A 25,533-nucleotide genomic window follows, 5' to 3' on the forward strand; every position below is an offset into this window, starting at 1 on the left:
GCTCCGCTGCTTCAGGGTGGCCATGTCCTGCAGAGGGCAAGCGTCAGCACTGGCACGGTGGGTGCAGAAGGGATTACCAGCAGCCAAGTGCACCCTGGGGTTTGGGGAAGAGCATCGGGCTGAGCCCCAGAGGTCCAACTCCAATCCCTGCTCTGACCCAACCTGCTGGACACCGACTGACCGGCACTGACCCTCCGTTCCTCAGAGGCCAGCTCTCCTACACCTCCAAGGGACCTTCCTGTTTGGGCAGCTTGTGGTCTGTGCTACCATTTATAGCACCACTTGGGGCTGCACCCTGGGTAAATGGCTGCTGCGAATCACTGGCAGCCCGGGGTGAGCACTAACCCCATCTCATAGAGAGGGAAACCGAGGCGCAGTCCCACTCCTCGTGTGCCAGGCTGAAGGCTGAGAGAGCAGGAAGGTTCCCAGCAGCACTTTGCATAAAACTTCCAAACTGGAAACAACCTAAATGCCCATCACACCTCACGTCCTGGTGTTCCATTCCGCACCCCCAGTCACACCAGCCCATTGACAGGAGCCACACCGAGGCTCCAGGATGGAGTCCGACCCACATTAGGACCATGGGGGGCGGCCACACAGAGGGGATCCTGGTAAAGTTACATAAATATTCAGGAAATTGCTCTGTCTCACATCTTGACTCCAAAACTGTCTGACTGCCTTGACCCTGGCTCCACTTGCTCAGTCAGCACCTGGGGTTAGCTTTCCCTCTGGAATCCAGGCCCCTCTCTCTGTCCTTCACATGGCTCTGGCTCACACTCCATCCTGCCTCCCTTCTCTGTCTGGAGCTGCTCCTGTCCCTCCTTCCATCAGCTCTGCCCCCTCAGTGCAGTGTGGATCCCCTGGCCACCCCAGGTTCCCCCCGGGGCCCAGAGCTTCCTGTCCACAGGTGCATTCCCACTACCCACCACAGAGGGCGCACCTTCCTTAACCAGGATCCTGAGGAAGGGACTATGGCGCCAACCCTGCTTGGCATAGGCTTAGCTCCTGAGCTTGGAGATACCCAGGACCAGTCCAGACACTCCTTCCCACCCTCCACATGCATATTTTCTCTCTGTGGGGTCTCTTCTCCCAGGACCACTCTTGTTGTCAGTCCCACCAGAAGCACCCCCACCCCACCTGCCCCAGGTACTGCTGGAACTCATCATGTTGACCACTGCGGGCTACCTGGCTTCCCATCTTTCCCCTGCTGGGGATCCTCCGACTTCTCAGGTTGACCAGAGACCTCCTCAGACTTAGCCTTTGGGCCTGGTAGGGGAAACACATTCAGAACCTCAGTTGGGCACCCCAACTCTAACCTCCAGGGTCCCCCAAAAGGCCTTTGTCCTTTCTTAGTCCCCAGTTCCATTGCTCCCCAGGTGGCTGATCGCAACCAGTCAGAGATGCCCCCGGGGGACACTCTTCCTCACATCCCCTCTCAGGGACCAGCCACATAGCCCGCTCTCTCTGGTAAACACCTCCAGACACATGGGACCTCAGAGAACAAAATGAGGCAGGATATTAAACGTGGTAACACTGGGAAATCCAACCTCACCAGGGGCGGGAGAGGGGAGGAGAGGGCTGGGGAAGGGAAAGCGATGGGCAGGGCGTCCTGGTCAACAGAAGAGAGCACACGACTGACAATGGGGGGGATGAGAGGAGCGCAGGTGATACGTAGAGAGACAGGGTGCTCCCAAGTGCGATGACCTAAGGACTCTCCACGTCAGGATGACAGCACTCCTCTCTAGCTCTGAGGCACTTCGGCACAGACGGCCACCTCCCAACGCTGGGGCACTGGGGCGACCTCCCCACAAGGGACTGTGATCAGATTCATCGGACCCACGAGTAGGCTTGCTGGATTTAGCAAATAAAAAGTACAGATGCCCAGTGAAACTTGAGTTTCAAATAAGTGATGAACAATCTTTTTAAGTAGAAGTCTGTCCACGCGATACTTGGAACATGCTTGAAAGTACAAAATTACTGTTCATCTAAAAGACAAGTCCCACGGGGCTCCTGTAGTCAATCCGGCAACCCTATTTGTGAAGTCTGGGAAAGGGAAAGGCAGTAGAGAGCAGGGCGAGCGTGGTGAGGAAGACCGGAAGAAGCTGTGGCACGTCATGGCTGGAGGACTGAGCCCTGGACGGTACCTGTCGCTGCAAGTCCTTCTGACCTGATGCCACGCCAGCTCTCCCTACTCCAAACCAGTGGTTCTCGCTGCAAGTTGGAATCACCTGGGAGCTTCAACAAGTTCCCACACTTGGGTCACCCCCAGAGATTCAAATTCCAGGACGGGAGCTGGGAGCTCCCCAGTGACCAGAAGCTTGGCGGGGCTGAGAGTCCATGCTCAGCTCTCCGGCAGCCTCCTGACTGCGATGGCATCCTGTTTGTCTCCCTTGTTGGGAGACAGAGTCTCAGTCACCACAGGTGCCCCAGCCACCGTGCACACAGCTGGGGCTCCAGACTTTTTAGTCTGGGCCACTTTCTCCGAGTGGAGTCTGGGGTAGAGGTCGAGTGTATGAAATGCACCAAGAGTCACCCAGCTGATACACTGCTGCAGGTTATGTGGGGTACCCCAGAATGCCCTGCCAGGGGCAAGTGGGGGACAATGTGGATTCCAAAAAGGACCCCTGGAAGCGAACAACAGAATTCCACAGAGGTGCAGACCCACCTTACAGCACCTGTACCCTGCATTCCCCTGGGACACCATCCCTTGCAGCTGAGGGCCTCCACCTACTCCACCTGCCATGGCTGCCTAGGGGAGGGTTTCAAGGCTCTGCTCAGGCTCAGGGGACCAGAGAAGAGTGCCATTCCTAGAGTGAAGCCCGATATGCTAGGAAATCCAAGGTTTCTGTTCTTGGTGCCTCACCCACACATGCCACCTCAACCTGCAATCGCCCTCCCCCACCCTGCCCATCGGGTTTGGACAGGGTTTGAGTCTCTCCCACAAAGGCTCACATGCTGGAACTTGGTCCTCAGTGCAGGAGTGTTGGGAGGCACTGGGACCTTTATGAGGTGGGTCCTAGTGGGAAATAATTAAGTCATAGAAGGCGCTGCCCACAGAAGGAATTGATGCGGTTCTTGTGGGACCCTGTTTGTTCTCCTCGGAGGGTTATTACAGAAGCGCACACCTGGCCCCTCCCTGGTCTATCTCTGGCTTGCTCTCTCACTGTGGCATCTCTTTTCTCATATGTGCCCCCAACATGGTGTGATATTGTATGCCATGTCCTCACCAGAGGACACCCAAGTTGGACTTTCAACCTCCAAAACTGTGAGCCAAAAACCTCTTGTCTTTATACAATACTTAACCTCAGGTATTAACACAATGGGAGGTGAACTAGTAATACACTCACCACCTAAATCACTCCTGTGAGAGTCTTCAGTGGAGAAATCTGATGGACCCTGCTCAGCACTCATCATGCTCCACTTTGCTAGGGAGAAGTGCCATGGGGAACCATTCAGTGATTCCTCCAACTGGGAATGAAATGGGAAGCTCCTAATAACTGCACAGGGTGTGCTGGTAAAAATGGAACTCTCCTGTACAAGCTCCCCTGTCTGTAGGGCCTTGGGCACTGCTGACCATACCTCCCTCTTGAAACTCCCTTCTTCCCTGGTTCTCTTTATCCATCTTCTTCCTGATTCCTCTCCTGTCTATCCATTAAAATGTAATATCCCCAGCTGGGCACGGTGGTGCACCCGTATAATCCCAGACACTCAGGAAGCTGAGGGAGGCCAAGGCCAAGCTAGGCCACTTAGTGAGGTCCTGTCTCAAAAAAAAAAAAAAAAAAAAAAAAAAAAAAAAAAAAAATGGCCTGGAGATGTAGCTCAGTGGTAAAACACCCTTGAATTCAAGCCCCAGTACCCCCACTGCAAAGTTAATATTCCCAAAGTACAGAAGATTCTTAAGGCAGTGAAAATACTACATATGGTATTAAAGCAGTGGATACATGTCACTATGCATTTGTCCAACTCTAGAAGGATCAATACCAAGAGTGAACCCTAATATAAACTCTTCACTTTGGGTAATGCTGTGGCACTGTTCGTAGATTGTAATAAACACTCTGGTGGGGGCTGTTGATAGTGGGTAGTCTACAGGGAGTAGTAGTATACAGGAAATCTATGTATCATCCATTCAGTTTGCTGGGAACTTAAAACTGATCTAAATTTAAAAAATCCATTTTCTAAAAGTTAACATCTCTGGGCGTGATGGCATATGTCTATAATCCCAGCAACTTGGGAGGTTGAAGCAGGAGGATGGCAAGTTTAAGGCCAGCCTGAGGAACTTAGTGAGATCCTGTCTTAAAATAAAAATACAAAGTGCTGGGGAATGTAGCCTAGCGGTAGAGCACCCCTGGGGTCAATCCTCAGTACAAAAAAAACAAATAAATATCAAAAAGTCAACGTCCCCTTCAGGGACGTATGGATAAACAAGTCGAGGTGTAAACATACGATGGCATCTCACTCAGCCATTTAGGGGAGTGAAGTCTGATACAAGCTGCAACCCGGATAGACCTGGGAAACCAAAGGCAGCCGTGCATCGCCACAGGAAAGCTGAGGGCTAGTTTTCAGGATGCCCACGACTGGGCAGAGGAGCCCCTAACAGGAAGAAAGACGAAAGGGAATGATCAGGACATGTGCCAGGATTCAAGGGACAGGGACAGGATGGTCAGCAGCATCAAACGTGGCCACGAACGGGGAAGAGATCTCAGATTCTGAGAACAAGGAGGCCTTAAAGAGTTCTTCCAGGAGAGAGGGATGGGTGGGGAGGCCAGGTGCAGGGCGTAACCTTGTGGTGCGGGCAGAGGTGGCAGGCACAGGAAAGGCCTGCAGCCCCCGCTTCTCCTGGGCACAGATGCTGCAGCAGCTGCCCTGGAGCCTATGCAGGGGGCCAGTGAGGGAGGACTGCCCCAAGGCCCCCGAACTTCACCGGCATGTGTCAGCTGCCCGGTTCCCACTCTGGGCCAAGCAGAGTCCACCTGGAGGAGACCAAGAGTCAAGAGCTGTGGGGGAAAAAGCCCCAGGGGTGTCTTGATGATTCCTCTGAGACCCCAATTTTCCATGCCCAGCAGTTGAAACATCCCTTTATCCAGGCACTTGTGCAAGTAAGTGCGTTTTCTTGTGGTTTTGATGGTGTCTTTTCTCAGCTCCTCCTCTGCACTTAAAGACTGCCTCACAGAGCGGCATCCCTGTGTTCTTCTTTCTTGCGCACTGGGTTCCCGGGGGACAGCGCTGAGCCTGGAAATGCAGGTAGCAGGTGCCGAGGGAGAGCGCCGCAGCGACCCCTGCTGGAAGCAAGGTAGCAAGCCGGCAGAGAAAGAGGGGCGGTGCTGGCCTCGGTCCCTCTCTTGGGAGGGATCCGGAGCTGGGGAGCCTTGGAGATCAGGACAGGTTTTGTTGTTGTGTTGGTGGTGGTGGTGGTGGTGGTGGTAGTGGTGGTGGTTGGGTTTTTTAAATTTGTTATTTTGTTTGTTTTTTGGTACCAGGGATTGAACTCAGGGGCACTTAATCACTGAGCCACATTCCCAGCCCTCTTCAATATTTTATTTAGAAAAAGGAGGCCGGGGGTCTAGCTCAGTTGGTAGAGTGTTTGCCTCACAAGCACAAGGCCCTGGGTTCAATTCCTACCACTGAAAAAAAAAAAATAGAAAAAGGGTCTCACTGAGTTGCTCAGGGCCTCGCTAAGATGCTGAGGCTGCCTTTGAACTGTCAATCCTCCTGCCTCAGCCTCCCTCGCTACGGGGATTACAGGCGTGCACTACTGCGCCCAGCAAGGACTGTGTTTTTGTCCTGCACCAATTCGGGGTGAGGCAGCTTCTTCCAGCTGAAGGCAATTCCTGGAGAACACAGCTGGGAACCATCAGCCTGGGGCCAGCTGGGAAGAGTGGTCTGGAATCCCTTTCTCCAAGTGTTCAAGAGTCAAGTTAGGCCAGAGGTAGTGGCGCTCACCTGTAATCCCAGAGGCTTGGAGACTGAGGCAGGAGGATCGCAAGTTCTAAAGCTGGCCTCAGCAATTTAGAAAGATGCTGTCTTAAAATTTTAAAAAGGGGGGTGGGGTTGTTGGGGATGTGATTCAGTGGTTCAAGCGCCCCTAGGTTTAATTCCCTGGTACAAAAATATAATAAGTAAATAAGTAAACCAAGTTAGTGGTGTGTTCACACCAACGGGCCATTGCTGGGGTGATAAACCGTGTGATCCTGAACCTACCCATTGTCCTCCAATCCTGGCCCACACTCTCCTGTTCCTGCCTGGGACCTACCTGAGCTCTTCCAGGGGAGAGCCTCCTGCAGGTTGTACTGTGATTGAACCCTAGTTGCTGGTCTGTGCAAGGAGGGGAGGTGGAACAGATACCCTGGGAGGGACAGCATGTGTCTCCCTAGGAAGACTCCTTGTCTCCAAGCAAGGAGGGGGCCACACCATGAGGGTCCCGAAGGTTCAAGAAGACCCTAGCACTTTAAGACTCCTGAGTGTGGCCACCCAGCTACCCTAGGTGTCTTGGAGTCTCACTTTTCCCAGCCAAGGTCCTCCCTGGTGCCATGGCCGCCCTAAGGTTCAGAATGGCTTAATAGTCATTCTTATGGAGACTGGAACCCTGTTCTCAGCTTCCCTCTGTGCCCTGGCGGCCCTCTGGCCTTTACACTTTGCTTTCAACTGGCAGTTCAACATCCGCAGTCTGTTGTTGTCTTTCTCTGATGCCCCAACAACAGCCATGGACTCTGCAGTCCCTCTAATTACTGTGTCGACCTTCGCTTCCCAGCCCCAGATGCTGCGCCCTCCCTGTCTTCCCTCCCACCCATCCCCACTCACTGCTGGTGACAGTCAGCATTTGTATGCTACAGAGTGTCAGAATGATCCATATTGTACCTGCCACTAGTGACAGGTCCTTGTTAGCTGGAGGGTGATCCAGCTCTGAAACTCCGTCTAGAGTGTCCTAGGCCCAGCACCTATGGTTATGTAGGTCAGATTCCCCAGGCAGACTTTAAGGCTCTGAGATTTGCCTGGAGGAGCTGATTGGAGAGAGCTGCCAGTCCTCACTCGTGAGGGAGTGAAGAGGGGACAGGGAGAGGTGGAACTGAGATGAGGTGTTTAGCTGCAGCAGAGGCCTTGCTGAGCCCGAGAGGTGCTCTGAAGTCCAGACGGCCCTCCGCGGAGGTCCTGAACGGGGCAAGGGGGCCAGGCTTTGCTTGGGTAGGTGAGACATCGGCTTTGAGCCAAGGGCAGTCCTTGGCAAGAGGTGCAGCTCGGGGCTACCAGCAGCACACGCTGGCTGGGCGGCTGGGGAAGCAGTTCCTTAATCTGAAGGGGTGGGGGTTTGTGCTGGTATCACAGGGTCTACTACATGCCTGTCCCCAGTGAGCTTTCAGCTCCCCCAAATGGAAACCATGTTGAAAGTATGGGCCGGATGTAGGGATCTATTAGCTGGTGCTGATTCTTCTGCGGAGGAGAACAGCACCTAGGGCTGGGTGGGGACCTTCCCTTACCTGCCTCTTCAGGCAGATTCCTCAGGAACCTTCCAGAATCTCCTGCAAGGGAAGTGTCAAAGGCAGGGAAGGGTTGCTACCTTCTGAAGGAAGCTGAGCATGTGCAGCTGCTTTGCCCAATAGGAGGCTCATCCACAACCTTAAATTTTCTAGTAACCCCAAGGAGAACCAAGAGGACTGGGTGTAGCTCAATAGTGCTTACCTAGCAAGCACAAGGCTCTGGGTTTGATCCCCAGCACTGCAAAACAAAGCAAAACCAGATGAACTTGATTTTCATTTATTTTATTTAATAATGTGTATATAATATTGCCATTTCAACAAGTAATCAATTCGCAAACTAATTGGATGTTTTATATGCATAATATATAGATGTACATTTTCTTACGCTTACGCACATGTCAATTCAGACTGGTGTCATTGTGAGCGCTCTGGAGCCACAGGTGGTCAGAGCAGCAGTCTGGGGGAACAGGGATCTAGAGGCTTAAGGCAAAGGGAGCGACAGGACATGTGTGTTTGTGCACATGAGTCTTTCCAGGGTGTGGCTGAGGACGCTGAGAGAAGAAACCTGACGGTGAGGAGAAGATGGCGTGTACTCTGTCACCCAGGAAACACCCATGAAAAGAGGCAGTGCTGGGGACAGGGCCCTGGCTTGGCGCCTTGGGAGTTGGTAGCAAGTCGGGTGGCACAGTCAATGAGCAGGTTTACCGACTCCCTGCATCTTGTGCCTGGATCTTCAGGAAAGAGCCGCCAATCCTGGGCTGCTTCTACTGCTCCCCCTTTTGCTGTTGCCCCGGCACAATGTTTTGCCGGGGGGATCGCAAGCCATCCTCACAGCAGCATCGAAGGGCCAACCCTTGATCTGGGCTCTGATCTGAATGGGCTGCTGAGTGACCTTGGGCAGGACCAGTGGTTCTCCCAGGGCATCGGTACAAGGAGGGATGCAACTCCAGGAGCAAGAAGAGCCCTTTTGACTCTAAAGCCCGAATCTCCAGTGCCCCCTGGCTGGAGCCTCAGGAGACATTTCTCCTGCCAGCCACAGGGAGTGTGGGGGCTCTCCTCCCACTCGCCTTCCCGCACCTTCCCAGCGAAGTCCCAGGTGCCTCCTAGAGGCCAGACACCTGCTTCAGGGTGGGAGGAGCTCTATGGGCTGACCTGGACTCGAGAGGCGCGGCCACCAGCAGGCTGTGCTCTCTCCTCCAGGGGCAGTGTAGCACCCTCTGGAGAGGCGCCCGTGGCTAGTTGAGATAGGACCTGACCGGGCCTGCTTCCGCCAGATCAGCTAGCTAGGCTGCTGTCCTGCTGCCTACTGCACAGGCCTACCCCCACTCCACCCTCTCCACACCCACCAGCTGGGGCAATAGAGAATGGCTCTGTTTCAGGCAGGCACATCTGTAAATGAGTAACATTCTCTGTCTATGGGCTGGATGTTGGGGTCCTGAGAGGAGGGAGTCTGTTCATTAGGGAATGAAGCTTTGTTTCTCCTTCCTATACCTCAACAATGACGAACATAAAAACTAAGCAGCTGCTTCAATCCACACTCACTCCACTAGCCAACCTGGGTAGAGGATTGTGGCTGGGGGCTCAGGATCTGAGAAGGAGTCTCAAGCCTTGTCCCAAGCATCTCAGGTCTGAAAGGCACCAAGGAGATTCTCTCTTTCTCTCCTCTCTCTCTCTCTCTTGATTGGAGATTGAACTCAGGGCACTTTATCACTAAGCTACATCCCCAGTTCTTTTTTTTTTTTTTTGAGACAGGGTCTGACTAAGTTGCTGGCCTTGAACTTGCAATCCTCTTATCTCAGGCTCCTGAAGTACTGGGATTTCAGGCATGTGACACCTGGCCCAGGGAGGCTCTATCTCTAAAGTGGTTCAGATGCAGCTCAGTCAGGGAGCAAATGGAAGGTTTTGAGATCGCACAGCAGGGGAAGGCCAAAGAGTACTAGTCTCCAGCTTCAACTCTCTGCATATACGTGGGGGCAGGGATGGGAAACTGACCAAAGGGAGGTACAGGAATCTTAGGCTTTGACATCCACCAATATGACGCATCATCGAGTGCCAGTGCTTTGCCAGGCACTGTACTAGGCACCAGGGTCCTTATACACACAAATACGACGTGATCCAAATGATCAGTTTAGTCTAGTGAGGAGAGATCAGCTGAAATCAAGGACTCTCACCTCCCACCTGGCGGGTTCCTGATGATCTATACAAAGCACTTAGTATAGTCCCCCGGCATGAAGTTACAGCTCAATAAGTGGCAGCTATTATTAGCCATTATTACCAGAAGCCACAGAATAAAACAGCAAGTCTTCCTGGAGTGCCAGTTTTGCTCAATGATTAGGGAGGAAAGGACATTTTTTTTTAAAGTATTAAAACAACCAACACAGGCAAAACACACAGGTTTTTGACATCAAACACAGATTGGGGTCTGCCTTGCCCTAGCCCATCAGCCTATTTGCTTACTCCACCCCCAGGGACAGGTGGACACATGAACTTCATTTGGGAGGTCCTCAGAGGGAATTCTGAAGAACAGCCAACTAGAAAAGTCCCTTGGAGTTATCACTATCCGCGATCTCAGGCACTGGAGTCCTGGGGTCCTGTGTTGGTAAAATGGGGCTAACAATGCGGTATGCACAAGAGTGATAACAACTGAAGTCACCTATGTGACAAGAGCCTGGCACAATGGCTGGTCAATATGTGTTCTTAATGAACGTTAGGTTATCAGAGGTTGATGAAGCAGGGCTAAGGGGCCCGGGAAGTGGCCCCGGAGCTGCTGTTAGAGCTTAAACCCTCCGGGTTTTGTGGGGTAGGAGCAGGGAGCTGTGTCCTTCCTGCAATGGTTTCTTACGGCCATTCTAGACTGTGGTCTTGTGACTAGAACGAAGGTTTCACAGCTCCAGCTCTGCTAAAATTCAGGAGATGATGGAAGGTGAAGAAAAGCAGGTTTATTCAAAGCTGGCCTTGAGGAAGAAAGCAGAGACCTTTTTCTGTCTTGAATCTTCATCTTCAGGGGGCACAGGCACATGGACAGCCTTTATAAGAGGAGAGAGGTTTGGTGCAGCAAAAAAGCAGGGAAACACATGTGCGGATTTAGCTAGGCTGTGCTAGTCAGAAACCCATCACAGTCTCAGTTTCCCTGTGGTCTGCTGGTGCAGAGGACAACCTCTCAGCCTCCATCGTCAGGAGGAAACTCCAGGTACAGAAAAGCAGTTATTAGGAAGTTGCTTTCAATTTTGAAGGAGCTCTGTTTCAGTCTTGGTTGAAAAGGCCAGGATTTGAGAACCCAGATTTCCTCTAAATCATATTCAACCCCCTCTTCAGCTTTTAGTCTCTGTTTTCTTCTATACTTATGAATTTTCTAAGATTTGGGTTCATTGGCAACCTGCCTAAGCCCAATATTACATCAATGCTCTATAAGTACTTGGTCTAGGGCTTCTTGTGTACCCAGGCTGCCATCTGTGCTTTATGCATGTTCTTTTAATTTTTTATGAATGTAGTTCTGTATTCCCAGCAGCTTATAAAGTACCCAAAGAACAGGGTTCTGCATCTTTTGAAGAACCTAAATTCTGTAATATCAAACCACCTCTAATCTGACACTGATGGTCTTGTAGAAAAATGTGGAAAAATTATTTTGACTAAGAAAGATTTGGGCCAGTTTTGAGTCTTTATTATTATTATTATAGCATTATAGTCATGTACAGTAGTTGGGTTCATCCTGAAAAACTCATACATGCATGGACATCAATTTCAGTTAATGATTGAGTTTTCTTGATTTCTTTTTAAGAACCCATTATGAATCCTTTCTCTAAGAATGTATCTAAAACTTTTAGAACTTACTTAAGTGATACGTTGAATTAGTAGAATTACTATTTATATTTTTAAATGGCAATATGGATCCTAACATAAGCATAACTGAATAACAACAGCTCTGGCAGTCTGAAATTTAGTTTAGGCAGAGGGTTTTGAAGCTTTTTGGGGGGAGTGATATGCCGGTATTGTTCTACTTCATTATCCTCCCAACTGCTGCTTATTACCCTATTTTACAGATGAGAAAACCGAGGTAAAAGAAGTTAATTTTCTTGCCTGCCTTTATAGATGGTAAAGTAGCGTGCCAAAAATTGGAATCCATAGCTCCTACACTCAACTACTCATATTCTGCCCTTGTCATGTATAGGAGGCTCTCAGAGCTTTGAATTCATCTAAATGGGTTTGAAGACAACCACTGAAGCTGATACTTGCTTTATTTTATTCATTCTCATCTCTCTCTTCTCTCTCTTCTTCCTCTCTACTCTCTCTCTTTCTCTCCTCGCTCTTGTTCTCTCTCCCATCCCTCCCTCTCTCCCTCCCTCCTTCCTCTTTTGGTATGGGGTATATGAAACCCGGAGGCATTTACCCTGACCTACATCCCCAGACTTTGTCACTTTTTTTTGAGGACGGGGTCTTGGTAAATTACAAAGGGACCTTGCTATATTCCTGAGACCCTGACCGCCACCTTGTGTCCTCCTGCCTCAGATCTCTCAAATGCTGGGATTACAGGCAGGGCCCAATGCACCACCGAGCCAATCCCTAGCTTTTCTTGCTATAATTGTTGTTGTTGGTTGCTCAGGAGTGACTTGAGCTCAGGAATCCCCCGGGCCTCAGCTACCCTCAGGCATCCACGCCTGGGCTCCTTTTCACTTTTCCTCGGGCCTCTTTCACCAGCCCCTGGACCTAAGAGGTCATGACCTTCCCAGCTTTGCTGGGAACGCCCTAGTACTCAGCATACGCTCTTCACAGGATTATTATAGCTTACAAGCTGCCTTAGAGTTGCTTTTTTGGCTATTAATGTGCATTTTCTTTGTCCTTCCAATTAGACTGTAAAACCTAGAGGACAGGGACAATATCCTCCTTCCTTAACCTTTGCTGTACCTAGGACTAGGATGGGACGCCAAGACAGCTCATTAAAAGTTGTTGACAGTCACTTGACCGTCTTCCTCCCCGCCTCGGCCACGCCCCTTTTCCTCGGTGGCCACTCCACTTCTGCCCCGGGTCCCCGCCCCTTCACGCTCCCCTTACTTTATCCCCAGGGCCTCAGCCCTCCTTCGTGGAGTTCATCCTCCCAACAGCCCCCTCCCCTGCCCCGCAGCATCTTCAGCGTCCCCTAGCGACGAGTTGCCGGCTCCTAGCAACCGCATCCCGGTTCCCTGACGACGGCGGCACGTAGGGCCACGTCAGCGCGCCGCGGCCACGCCCCCGCGCCGCTGGCCCCGCCTCCTCGCGCCTCGTCCGCCGCCGCCGCCGCCGCGCCCGAGACTCGCGCAGAGCAGTTATGGCGGATCCCGCAGCCCCCGCGCCCGCAGCTCCCGCGCCCGCCCAGGCCCCAGCCCCAGCTCCGGAGGCGGCCCCGACCCCGGCCGCAGTCCCCGCCCCGGCCCCGACGCCGACGCCAGCCCCGGACTCGGCCTCCGGGCCGTCCTCGGACTCCGGCCCCGAAGCCGGCTCGCAGCGCCTGCTGTTCTCTCACGACCTGGTGTCGGGCCGTTACCGCGGCTCGGTGCACTTCGGACTGGTGCGCCTCATCCACGGCGAGGACTCGGACTCGGAGGGCGAGGAGGAGGGCCGCGGCAGCTCGGGCTGCTCCGAGGCCGGGGGCGCCGGCCACGAGGAGGGCCGGGCCAGCCCGCTGCGCCGCGGCTACGTGCGCGTCCAGTGGTACCCGGAGGGCGTCAAGCAGCATGTGAAGGAGACCAAGGTGCGGCGGGGGGCGGGGACCGGGCTGGAGGTGAGGGAGGAGGGGGTCGGCTGCCGGGGCGCGCGGCCGGAGGCTCTGCCCGCAGCGGTGCCACTGCAGTGGCCGCGGTGGGAGGACAGCCTCGGCAGAGGGTGCGCCCCATGCACAGTCACTGCGCCAGCCTGGGCGCACACGCCAGCTGGGCACCGCCGGCCTGGGACCCGGCCCTGGGCTTCCCGGCTCGAGGGGGAGGGGAGTTGCGATCCATGAGATGCTATGGTGTCAGCCTCTGAATGATAGACGTGGACCGGCTCCCGTGGGGACCTCCTCAGGCTCTGAGACGCGTTCGGCATTACACCAGTGCGGCGTTTTGCTGACCCCCAAGGAGCTCGGTGCTGCATTGTGCATCCAGAAAGGAAGGCCGTGCTGGGTCGGTGCGGGAGGGGTTGTTGGCATTCCAAAACAAAGATAGAGGTGAAAATGCCAGTCGATGTAAAAACCCAGGAAGTTCTCTGAATTGCAGAATGCATGATGGGGGAAGCAGCAACCCAACCTCTTTTTGTTTTACCTTGCTGCCTCATTGTAATTGCTGCGGGGAACTTTGTGAGTGAAATCATTTACAATCAGAACCATGATATTAATAGTGCTGGGGAAGACTGTGACAGCTGTGACTGGGATCGATGACTCCTAGTGCATTTGGACTTCTTGAAAAAAAAAAAAAAAATTATAGAATCATGGATAGAGAAGGATGACCAGTTTGGAAACCTGCAGGGTTTTTCTTGGCCTGAGACTGTTAAGCAAATATCCAACTCTCATAAGGCATCTGAATGAGGGTGGTGAATATAGCAGTTTTTACAAACAAAGAGGTTTATGTCATACACCTGAAACCTTGAACTAAGGTTGGTTTGGTGGCTTGTTTTCCTGATTGTGAATTCCTATCAGTGATTCACACACACAAACACACCTCTGTATCTCACACCCCTTCTTCTTCTCCTCCCTCCCCTCTCCTTCAAGAAAACATGTTTTTTTGTTTGTTTGTTTTGCAGTGCTGGGATTGAACCCAGGACCTAGCACATACTAGGCAAGTGCTCTACCTCTGAGCTGCACCCCCAGTCTCAAGAAAACATTTCTCAGCATGAATCAGGCCTGCACTGTATTAGGTCCCTGGGAGGTTGAGATGTCTGATTTCAAGGGAGGCACTTTAGAAGTGCATCTGGGTTTCTCATACTGGGAGACAAAGGCTACAGAGGAATAGGGCTGAGTGCCACACTACAAAGGGAGTGGTGACAACAGCTTGGACAGGAAAAAGGCCCACTCCCTAGAAGAGCCTGTAACCCATTTCCTAGTGGCAGAAGTGACTGCTGACACCAGCAGGGTCTCTTTTGCACTAATGCCCATACATCCACAGCTACAAGTTCACACTCCCGAACCAACTTCCCTTGAGAGAAATACAAATCAAGAAACAACTTCTCTGACTGGGAAAGAAAATTATAAGTTCATCCATAAAAGTATTTGGAAAGTATAACATTTTGCAGTAGAATATATATTAAAAATCGCCACAAGTATTGTGTTGGGAAAAGATGATTATTGCTCCTTATACTGTGTGTGTCTTCCGAGCAGATGGTCACTGGTAGTGACTTTCTTAGATTTTAAAATGTTTTTCACCCCCCATCTTTAGAGGTTTGTGACTTTTGGAACGCAGCTCATTTGACTTCGGAGTCCTGTGCCCTGTGTGCCAGGTCCTCCTACCCTGGAACTCAGAGAGACCGGCCCAGCCCACTGCGGGGAGCTGCAATGTTTATCAGTTGTTATTCCTGTTCATCTTGACTTAGTGGTTAACTTTGTTTACAGTTGTCCACATCCCCCCCACCCCATGTGTAATTATACAAAGTTTGGCTTAAAATGCCCATTTTGGAGTTAAATAGAAAAACAACTTTAAGGGATCTGCATAAATAGATTTCTTTTTTTTTAAATTTAATATATATTTTTAGTTTTAGATGCATACAGTACTTTTAGTTTATTTATTTTTATGTGGTGCTGAGAATTGAACCCAGTGCTAGGTAAGCCCTCTATCACTGAGTTACAACTCCAGCCCCTAGATGGATTTTGAAGCTGCCCTTTGGTGACTTGCTTTGTGTTTGTTGGAACCTATTCTCTGTCTCTGGTGTTGGTATTTTCTTTGCCTTTGTAGTTTCTGTAGCGTCTGCATGTAAAGAAAGCTAAGGGACATGGGGATTTGCGGGAAGTTGTGGAATGTAGTGCCCAATTAAGGGTGGCAGGTCCCAGATCTTTCTTTAAGGGCTCGAGAGTAAGTTTGTTTTGGTTCTTTAAAAAAAATTTCTTTTTCAGTCGTGTGTATGTGTGTGAGTTTATTCCTGGTAGGTAGCTGTCACCATAATCTATAGGCACAGATGACTCTGGTCAGCTGAATATCCTCTATTGGCCACTAATCAGTGTGGTAGCGTGGGTCCTGGGACCTTGCAGCACTGTGGTTCAGGGAGATTTTTCTTATCACCTCCCTTTCCTTGTGCATCCCATCAAGGTGGCAGCGTGCTGTGAGGAAAGACCAGTAGCCCAAGACAAGCATTTAGGTCCTGGTTCCTGCGCATCAATCTAGGTTATGAGATCTGAGAGCCAGCAGTCAGTAGAATAAACTAGTGATATTTTGGAGAAACTTGTTTTTTATTAAAGTTGCCACTTATTGGAATCTTTTCAGTAGTGTTCATTTGATGTGGAGTGTTTCTTAGGTACTGGAACATTTTTGTAGTTTTCGTGTTCAATTGAAGGTAATGAGTAAAGGCTTAATTTTAGTTTTTGAATATAAGGGTTGTGTGTGGTGCTGGGGATTGAACCCAGGACCTTGCATATGCTGGGCAACTGCCCTACATGCCCAGCCCAGTTTAATGTTTTAGTGATCATTTTTACAAAGAGAGATGAAAAGATGGCAGCAAGCCCTACTCTTCCCTCTACTTCCATGAAATTGAGTAGCAGAAACAAAGTCAGTTCTTCCACGAAGCTGTGGGATTTATAGTTGTGTTCCTGAGACTTCTGGTAGCCAAGGTAAAGCTTCTGGGACTTAAAAGAAGTCTGCAGCCAGTGCCTCTTATACTCTCTCTTCCCTCCCATCTTCTGACCCCTTCAGCCTGATAGCCCTTCTGTCCACTTGAAACCCTTCCCATTTGGCATGGATCTCCTCTTCAAAGGCTTGTCCCCTCCCCATTGCTGGTCATCCTTTGAGTAAAGTTTTGGAATAAAGCCAGATGCTGACAGCTTCTTAAACCATCCTGAGCACCAAGTAGACATGGCGGGTCTTCGTAGTCTCCACCTGCTTTGCTTGGTCAGAGCAGCCACTTCTGAGGAAAGAACAGTAGTCAAGGTCAGCTTTCCTTCTGGAGGGGCCTGTTTGTGCTTTCACCTTTTGCTTTTCCATCTCCTGTGCATTGTCTTTTAAGTTGCTCAATATTTAGGGTCTCCCCAGGTTTAAGTGTCTAAGTTAAAGCTATTTGTGATCATCCTGCTTTTGTGAGGAGGCAGTGTGTGTGTGTGTGTGTAGCATCCCTGATGACAAGTCCCTTGGGAATTGGCTTTTAGTTTATTTTTGGCTCCTCCTCAGGCCAGCATTTCCATGGGGAAAGCTATTTAGGTGTGGCATCATAGCATGAGAGGTTTGTCTCATTTGTCCAGGTGCTGGGCCCATTAAAATCAATTGTTCTCAGTGATATAATAGGAATAAGTTATGTAAGGTTAACCAAGATGCAGGACTAAGTGCTTCTAAATTGCATTTTATTCAGATAGGATCACAGCTTGGAGACTCTCAACAGCTGTTCTGTGATTTTATTCTTTGTCCCTTGGTTTCCCCTCTTCTAATTCCTAGGCCTCAGTACCCACATGGTGTGTCTGCCTGACTCAAGGGCCTTTTCACCTGATGAGGGTGCATGTATTATCTGCAAAACTCTTGGGTGCTCTTCTGGCTGGAACTGCTCTGAATGACCTTGGCCAAGTGTCTGCTTCATTTTCTCCTGCATTGAAATCTGAGGTCTCTCTTCTAGCCCCTGAAATGAGCCTGCACAGATGGGGTAACCAGAACTGTAGCTGTGTTGCCCCTGGAATGGCCACTTGGTTATCAGCAGACAATTCTGACGTGGACCATCTGAATCAGAGCTAACCCTGTCCCTCCAGGACTTTGCTTCCCTGCATCACAGGGTGGTGCTACACCAAAGAGACACCTTGTGAAACGGAATTAAGCCTCTGCCTAGTAGTACTCACAAACCTCATACCTCTGCTACTTTGTAAGAAATATAGTAATGCACCTGTAAAATAACACCTGCCACCCTCCATCCAAGAGGGAGTGGAATGAATATTTACCTAGGTTTGTTTGTATGCTTTCCAGTGTACAGCAGACTTCTTTTGAAATTCCCTCAAAGACAGATAATGAGATTATGAATTACCAGGATGGCAGAGTACTGCTTTTAAGGGAACAGGTCTAACATTATAGACTCTACTATGTGCCAGGCACTCCAAGTGTCTTGTATGCTTTATTTATTGCTCACAACAACCTTAACAGTGAGGTGCTGTTGTTAGCCTCATACTTCAGAGGAGGAAACTGAGGGATGAAGAGGTTAAGTAACTTGCCCACTGTCACACCGCTGATAAGTGGAGGAACCTAAACACAAGTTGAAGTAAACATTGCTTGTTCTCACCTGAGAATAATTAGGTTCAGGATTCATACATGCTTGCTGTACCTGACCAAGTACCCTGATCAAACAGGAGTTACAACTGGTCGACGTAGTCATCCAGTCTTTAAACATTGAACGTCTTAGTAGAGCAGGAGGCAGCCACAGGGGAGGAGGGAAGGAGGGTGCGAGAGACTGGGTTGGGAGGGTTGGTGGTGGGCAGGAGGGGGAGATTATGGGCAGGGGCTGGCAGGGAGGAGGGCCTATTGCCGCCACGTGCTGCTGTGTCCACACTTTCCATTCCCTGCCCTCATTCATTTCAGAATAACTGTCAAAAACTCATTTTATCTCTTGACTGCCCCAGAACACTGAGTGAAAGCAGCTCTGGTTTGATGGATTCCAGCACCGGCCTCCACCTCCACCTCCTGGAGCAAAACTCACACGAGTGTGGAGACGCCCAGTAGCTGGCGTTGCCCGGTCAGTTGGAAGTGGTCAGTGCTGGCTGGTGTGGTAGTCCCGCCTGCCATCGCAGCACTTCAGGAGCCTGGGGCAGGAGGATCACAGGTTCAAGCCCAGCCCGGGCACCTTAATGAGACCCTGTCTCAAAAAATAAAGGTTGGGGATGTGGCTCAGTGATAGAGCACCTCGGGTTTGATCCCCAGTAACAACACATAAAGTAGTCAGTGTCAGGAACTCCAGCTTGACCCCCTGTCCCCTCTGCCGCTGCGGTTATCATCCTGCTGGGACTGCTGAGTCATGGACAGGGCCAGAAGGATTCCTGGAGAGGCTCCCCACCTCAGCTCGCCAGCTCGCGTCCCTTTCCTTCAGTGTCCCTGCATTCTGCGTGTTTTTTGCTTCAGGACATTTAAGGTCTTTTTGTACCTTCCCTGTCCCATTTCACTGTTGTTCCTGTTCTTTTCCCTTTTTCATTTTCCTGTTTTATCAAGAGGAACTTTCTCCCTCTCTCTGTTTCACTCTTTAAACTGTTTACCAGCTACTGGGCCTCATGGAATCCCCTGGAACCTGTTCAGGGTCAGTACTTTTAAAAAGGGGTGCAGTTGTCATGTGTAATGTGAATTGCCATTACAACAGCGCTGGCACATGATCAGTGTCAGCTGCCCCTGGTGGACCCTTCATAGTTGGGGTCAGGGCATAATGTGAGCTTCTGCTCTGGCCCACGGGAGCTTTCCCAGTGTTGAGCCTGCTTCTGCTAAGAAATAGCAGAGCAGCAACTAGTAATGTTTATGAAGGGCTTGCCAGTTGACGATGTGCTATCGTTGGCCTATCCTAGTAGGATTTTGGTGTTTTAACTATAGCTCCTTCAGGGGACTCAGTTTGTTTGGGCAGCAGCCACCAGGCCCAGGAAAGGTCGGGGGGCTTCAGTGCTACAGCATCCACATTGTAGCGGTTTCTTAGCCCATTCAGGATTGCTTCTGTTCTGACATCTCAGCCACCGTCAGGGGTCTGTTGGGAACCACCTGGCATATGCGTTTAGGGAAGAGAGAGCAAAATGCTTATTGGAATGTTTTTGTAGCTCAGAAAAAAATTGAGTCATGTTAATGGATAACTATCTGAGATTATCTGCTTCAGGGTCATTTGCCTTTCCACCTATGCTGACTTTGTTGAATGGAGCCTCTTCACTTGCGTTCAGGTGACCCAGAGGTCCCCTAGGCACAACCGTGTTCTTTTAAAGCAGGATTGTGAAAAGCAGTTTTCTACGTTTTAAATATTTTGGACAAATGATAAACCACTTAAAAGTATTCACCTGGCAATAAGTATTGAAGTGAATGTCACTTTGGGGTTAAATCTTGTTGATTAATTTGGTCAGGGAATTTTTGGCGTGTTTGCCCGTTTTGAGAGACTGCATCAGCAGCCTTTACTATTCTGCAGCTGGGTCAAGGGAGTGAGACACTCGCCAGGTCACTTTTGGTTTAAATTGATAGCATTGCCATATCTGGGAAACAGTCTGACTGGCAATTTCAAGTGAAAAAATTAAGATACTGAGTCATGCTTTGGAAGAAAAGAGCCAGTTAATCCTATCTGACAATAAGATGAAAATTCCCAGCCAGCACTGACAGAGATTTCCTGCAGGCACCCTCAAAAAGAGCGTCCTTCATTTGCATCCTGCAAGTGAGAGCTGGTCTTTGACACAGTGCAACTCTGACAGTCTTCCTCTTTGGTGTAATTCTGATTTTTTTTGGAGGGGGGAGTTGCGGCTGGGGTGCGGGCTGGTGAGACTGTTCGCTGGACTGTGTTTGCTAGCCCCTGAAGTGCAGGTGGGAAGTTTATAGACCTACAAATCATGTCTCTCTGTGTGGCTTTGGAGAGCATCAGACTTGGCACATGCAGTGCTAGAAGCATCTTGTATTTATCTGCTTCTTTTAATTACTTAAGGGATTTTGAGGGCCCTGAAGGTTGATGACATCATCTTCTAGCCGAGGAGGAAAGCATCTGTCCCTGCTTTGGGGGCATCCCAGTACTCTGCAGGTAGAAATGAGTATCTGGCTCCATTTCCCCATGACCTGCACTCCCTTTGACCTCTGATACCCTAAATGTACTGGCTTCCTGAAGGGTGTGAATGCCTGCTGTCTTCCTGGTCACTGCCTTTCTGACATTTTCTCAGCCCGGTTCTTCTTTGGACCTGTCTTCCTGTTCTGGGGTTTCATTTTACCTGACTATACCAAAGTTTTCTTTTTTGCCCTTTATCTTATTCTGTTACCCCAGATGTGAGATTTTCCCCAGCATCTGCCCTCTCTTCTCATCTCTCCCTGTTGTTGTTCGATTTTTTTAGTGCACCTGCTGCCTGCATTTAGATGACTCCACATCTGCATCACATTCACAGCTGCCTGATTGATAGCTCCATCAACCATCTAGAACTTCACATTTTGTGGGTGTACAACTGGGATTGTTGCTATCCTCCCCAGCCCCAAATCTGTGGAATATTTTTTTAAAATCCCTCAGCTTTTTAATATGAAAAAATTTCAAACATACAGAAAAATTGAAAGACTAAGCCACTGATTACTAACTGCCAACCATCATGAGTCAGCAGCTGTCGACTGCTGTACAGCTTTATCTGTGTGTATGTGTGTAAATATGTTTCCTCCTGAGCCGTTTCTGTTAAGAGCAGGCATGATGGCACATCACCCCTCAGCACTTAAGCTCACATCTTCAAAAAATCAGAACCATCTTTGGCCCCCATTATAATTTGCCATCAGTGTTTTTTCAAAATGCCTCTTACATCCTGTGCTGTGTTCCCTTTCTAGAACACTGGTTTACTCTGACTGCCTGGACTGGTGTGACCTTCTCCCTATCCAGCCCCTCTTTTAGCCCAGTGACGGCACCACACGCTGACCTCCCAGATGGCTGCTTGGTCCCTGTCAGTACCCTTGTCCATTGTTGAGGCCGCTTACCTGTAGTCCTGCTGCATCCTGCCTCTTCATTTGACTCCAGCTAGGCTGGCTGCTGTTCCTGCCTGTAATACCCTATGGCACATCCATGTTCTCTCTCCTGGACTGGAAACTCTTGAGGAGGAGAGACAGCAAATCTGAAATTATGCACGTGGAGAATTCTTTTTTTTGGGTGCTGGGGATCGAACCCAGGGCCTTGTGCTTACAAGGCAAGCACTCTACCAACTGAGTTATCTCCCCAGCCCCAAGATTCTTGAGAAACATTTGAAAGACCAGAGTTTACTCCTTCCCGTTTACCTGTGAAGTATTCTTTGTAGCATCATCTTTGTCTTCTTTCAGACACCTGTGGTCTGTGCTGGAGTTGTGTGAACCCCTTAACAGCGGGCCCTGCCCCTGGTATTGGTAAACTGACCTTGTCAATTGTTGCTCAAACTGTGCTCTTTTGAGAGCACAGTGAAAAATAACACTGGCACATATGGGCATCTTAATACTAGGAAGAGCACATTAATCAAAACATACTGTATTGTAGTTTACTATTTTAGCAACCTCTATCAGGAGGCTCCTAGGCCTAGTGTGTACACAGAGGGCTAGGCCAGGGCTGGTTGAGCTGAGAATGCACCCATGTTTGGAGTTAAGCTCCAGCAGAATTTGAGACACTCTCCTAACCACAGGGCCAGGAGCCTGGGCTGGGTGACAGCTGAGGCTGTGTCCGGTGAAAACTCTGCCTGGTTGTCATGCTCTGGGTCACCAAGTCCTCAGCATTAAGCTCTGAGGATCACCAGTTTGACATTTTCAAGAAGCCCAAGTTCTAGCTTCTGCAGTAACTGCCAGGTCCAGGTGGGAGCACCCAGCCTCTTATCCAGTGGGGAGAATGCCCGTCTGTTGTGCCGAGCAGTCATAAACCCTCCTAAAAGCACTTGGCAGATGCACGCGTGTTTCCTGAGGGGTGATCACCTAGTCCTCACCTGAGGGGCATGGTGCCCCTGCTGGAAAGAATACCAACCCAACTGCAGGTGAACCAGGGCAGTGTCTGGGGCTTCGTGCTCTGCTTGAGTCAAGACCCTGGTGGAAGGGCTGGGCTGGGGCTCAGCGGTAGAGAACTCGCCTAGCATGTGTGAGGCACTGTGTTCGATCTTTAGCACCTCATAAAAATAAATTAATTAAAATAAAGGAAAGACTCTGGTTGGGGCAGAGGCAGAGAGTGCCATCAAGAGTTGCAGTGGTTATACCAAGCCTGTCGCTTTGAAGAAACCTGGAACCATGTATTTAAAATCGGTGACATGGTTTGGGACTGATGCTCAGGGGTAGGGCCCCTTGTCTAGCACATGTCAGGCCCTGGGTTCAATCCCCAGCACTGTGCAAAAAGGGAAAGATATAACCCCCCTGTTTATCCATGTATCAGTGGTGGGAGAAGTGAGGAGAACATGTATAAATACAGTCTAGACTAGCACCTCTCCAAGGCACTGTCCATACCATCACATGGGGCTCTCTTTATGTCTAACAAGCACTCAGTGCTGCTGCTGGTTGGGACTGCCCTCTGAATTGCACTGATCATGTATAGTTCTTCAAAAACTAGGGATGTGGCCAGGCACAGTGGCACATGCCTGTAATCTCAGTGGCTCGAGAGACTAAAGCAGGAGGATCGTGAGTTCAAAGCCAGCCTCAGCAATTTAGCAAGGACCTAAGGAACTTGGCAAGACCCTTTCTCTAAGTAAAATACAAAAAGGGCTGGGGAGATGGCTCAGTGGTTAAGCATCCCTGAGTTCAATTCCCTGTACCAGAAAACACCTGGGATGACAGTAGGTTTGGTTTTTTATTTATCTTCCCCCCAAATTCTAGTAAGTAATTGATTTGAGGTCTTTCTCTTCTTGTTTTCCCAGTGCCAATTTAATGAACCAGAAATTGTCAAAGGGTCACAGAAGGGCAGGAAATTGATGAGGTGACCCTAATAATCAGGCGGCTCTTTCTGCTTCCTCCTCCCCTCCCCATTGCTTGCTGACAGTTATTATTAATACCCAACTGTTCCTAAGAAGTTTCACTGAATTTCATTTCTTTTTAGGATGAAAATGAGCTAGTTATTAGCAATATAGTGCGAGCAATCCAAGAGGAAAATGTTGTTCACCATTTTAGTGAAATTGCTTTGATCCAACCAGTCTTGGTGGACTCCTGCTTGAGGCCACGTAGCATTAACCTGTGCTTCCCATGTGCCCCATTTTAGAGAGGGAGGGACTGAAATCCGGAGAGTGCCTATGACTTGCCCAAGGCCACGGAGCTAGGAAGAGACAGAGCCCAGATTTGAACCTAGGATTGTTTGTGCTGCAGAGTTCACTAGCTATACAGCTTCCCCTTGCAACAAACCAGATGCTGTGGAGAGTGGAGATACTCCTCTCCCCTCTAGGTCAGAGACCCACAGACTTTCTAGAAAGGACCAGATTGTGAACATTACAGGCTCTACTGTCTCCTTCACAGCGACTCAACTTTGCCATCATGGCACACAGGCCCCCAGAAACAAGCAAACAGTGGCAGGCTATGTTGCAGTAAAACTTTATTTTTAAAAAAAAAAAAAGGTAGCAGCTGGATTCAGCCTCCAGGTTGTAGTTTGCCCACCTCTGCAAACTACAGTAGAAATGTAATATGACCAGTAGAAATGTAATTGAGCCTTGTCTGAAAAAGTAAATAGGAATGGGCAAAAGTAGTTTTATTATTTTGCTTGGCCCAAAGATTTCACGATATTAACACTTAATCCGTATGAAAAGTGCTAACAAGGTACTGTACATTTGTTTGACCACAGTGGCTGCTGTATTGCACAGCACTGCTCCTCAACCCTAGTCTGGTAGGAGCGAAGCCACCCTCTGATCCCTCATTCAGCCTTACTTCCTTGATAGCACCTGGCAGTATCTGAGATGGTACTGCCCCATGTCTTGCTCACTGTCCCCCATCCAGAAGGCAAGGGAAGTGCTCTGCTGCATACCTGGTGCTCTGGAGACCTGCTGAGTGGGTCAGTGTGTGGCCACACACAAGTGGCAAGAGCTGAGTCCAGGTGAAGGGTGTTAACATGGTGGAGGCGGTTAGGAGCAGTTTTCTTGGGGGTGGAAGAGAAGTGCCTGGAAAGCAGTGGTAGAGGGACACACACCTAGACCAGAAGATTAGTTTGCACAAAGGCAGCTGAGTCCAGAAGTTGGTGGGACAGGGTGGAGAAGTGGTGCACTTGAGCACTTCCTCACTTGGGCCCCAGAGCCTCTTCAGCTTGCAGATCCTTGAGGACCCCAGTGCACTCCCATTTCACCGTATGAGGAGTTGGGACAAGTTCGGAGCCCAAGACCTCCAGCACACTCTGTTAGCTTCTAGCGGTGGTGTCGCCACTCCACACGTTGTGAGGTCTCTGAAAACAAGCGCCTGGGAACTGTGAGAGAATGGAGTGTGAAAGACAGCTGCCTCTTGGTGTTGTCTGGGAAGAGCTCTGACTTCAGACCTCCTAAAAGGTCTCTGGACCCTGAGCCCAGGTCTTGAGCACCACTGAACTGGTGGTGGATGGAAGCGGGAGAGTGCAGATGACAGTCTTCACTGACACTTCTGGGTGCTGCTGTGTTACAGGCCCTGTGTGCACTTTTTAAAGCTTCACTGGCAGAGCCTGTGAAGCAGGTGTGTTGTTTCCCAGATGAGGAGAGCTCTGAGCTCTGCCCAAGGTCAGGAAGTGAGTGGAAATGCTCAGGTCAAACCCTGGCTGCACCCATAGCCACCTGATCAGCTGACCCTACATCGGATCATATTTGCTGTGTGGCACGCGGGTCTTTGATGACAGGCACAGGAGCTAAGGATTGTATTTTTACAAAACAAGATGTGTCTCCAAACTTGCTGTCAGTGATCTGACTGCAGTTCACAGGTAGATTGGGTGGAGGAGCTGGGGAGACAGCAGATCAGTTAGGAAGTCTTTGTGGTGTTAGCTGAGCTTTTTTAGGTACCTTTATTTGCATGACAGCACATACCTGCGTGGCATGAAGTGTTAGAAGTACTGATTTTTCAAATGCAGTGGCCCTAAGTGTGAACCAACCCCTTTATCTAGTATCTAGTGGAGAAGTGACCATCTGTTCCAGAGCAGGAGGAGAAGCTGAACTTTGTTGGGGGTTACTGATAGATTGAATGGGTTTTTTCAAGCATAATTTGATGATGCTCAATTTGACCATGGGATCTTAACTCCCCAGTAAAATTGGGACTGTGTAGAATGGAAGACAATTGTAATCAAGCTTTGAATTAGAGCAGTGTGTTAGAGGTAAAGA

At 49.9% G+C, this 25,533-nt stretch overlaps 1 protein-coding gene across 3 annotated transcripts in view; it reads left to right on the forward strand.

The window, feature by feature from the left end:
* The first annotated feature begins 12,719 nt into the window (after positions 1-12,719).
* The window catches only part of UBE2O (ubiquitin conjugating enzyme E2 O), a 61,668-nt gene continuing 48,854 nt past the window's right edge, over positions 12,720-25,533 (forward strand). For all 3 annotated transcript variants that reach the window (XM_079134679.1, XM_079134681.1, XM_079134680.1), the window contains exon 1: positions 12,720-13,197. In XM_079134679.1, coding sequence (XP_078990805.1) covers positions 12,775-13,197 — 423 coding nt within the window. In that variant the 5' untranslated portion in view covers positions 12,720-12,774. The remainder of the gene's footprint in view (positions 13,198-25,533) is intronic.

Source organism: Sciurus vulgaris, assembly GCF_902686455.1.
Source record: "Sciurus vulgaris genome assembly, chromosome: 3".
NCBI lineage: Eukaryota > Metazoa > Chordata > Mammalia > Rodentia > Sciuridae > Sciurus > Sciurus vulgaris.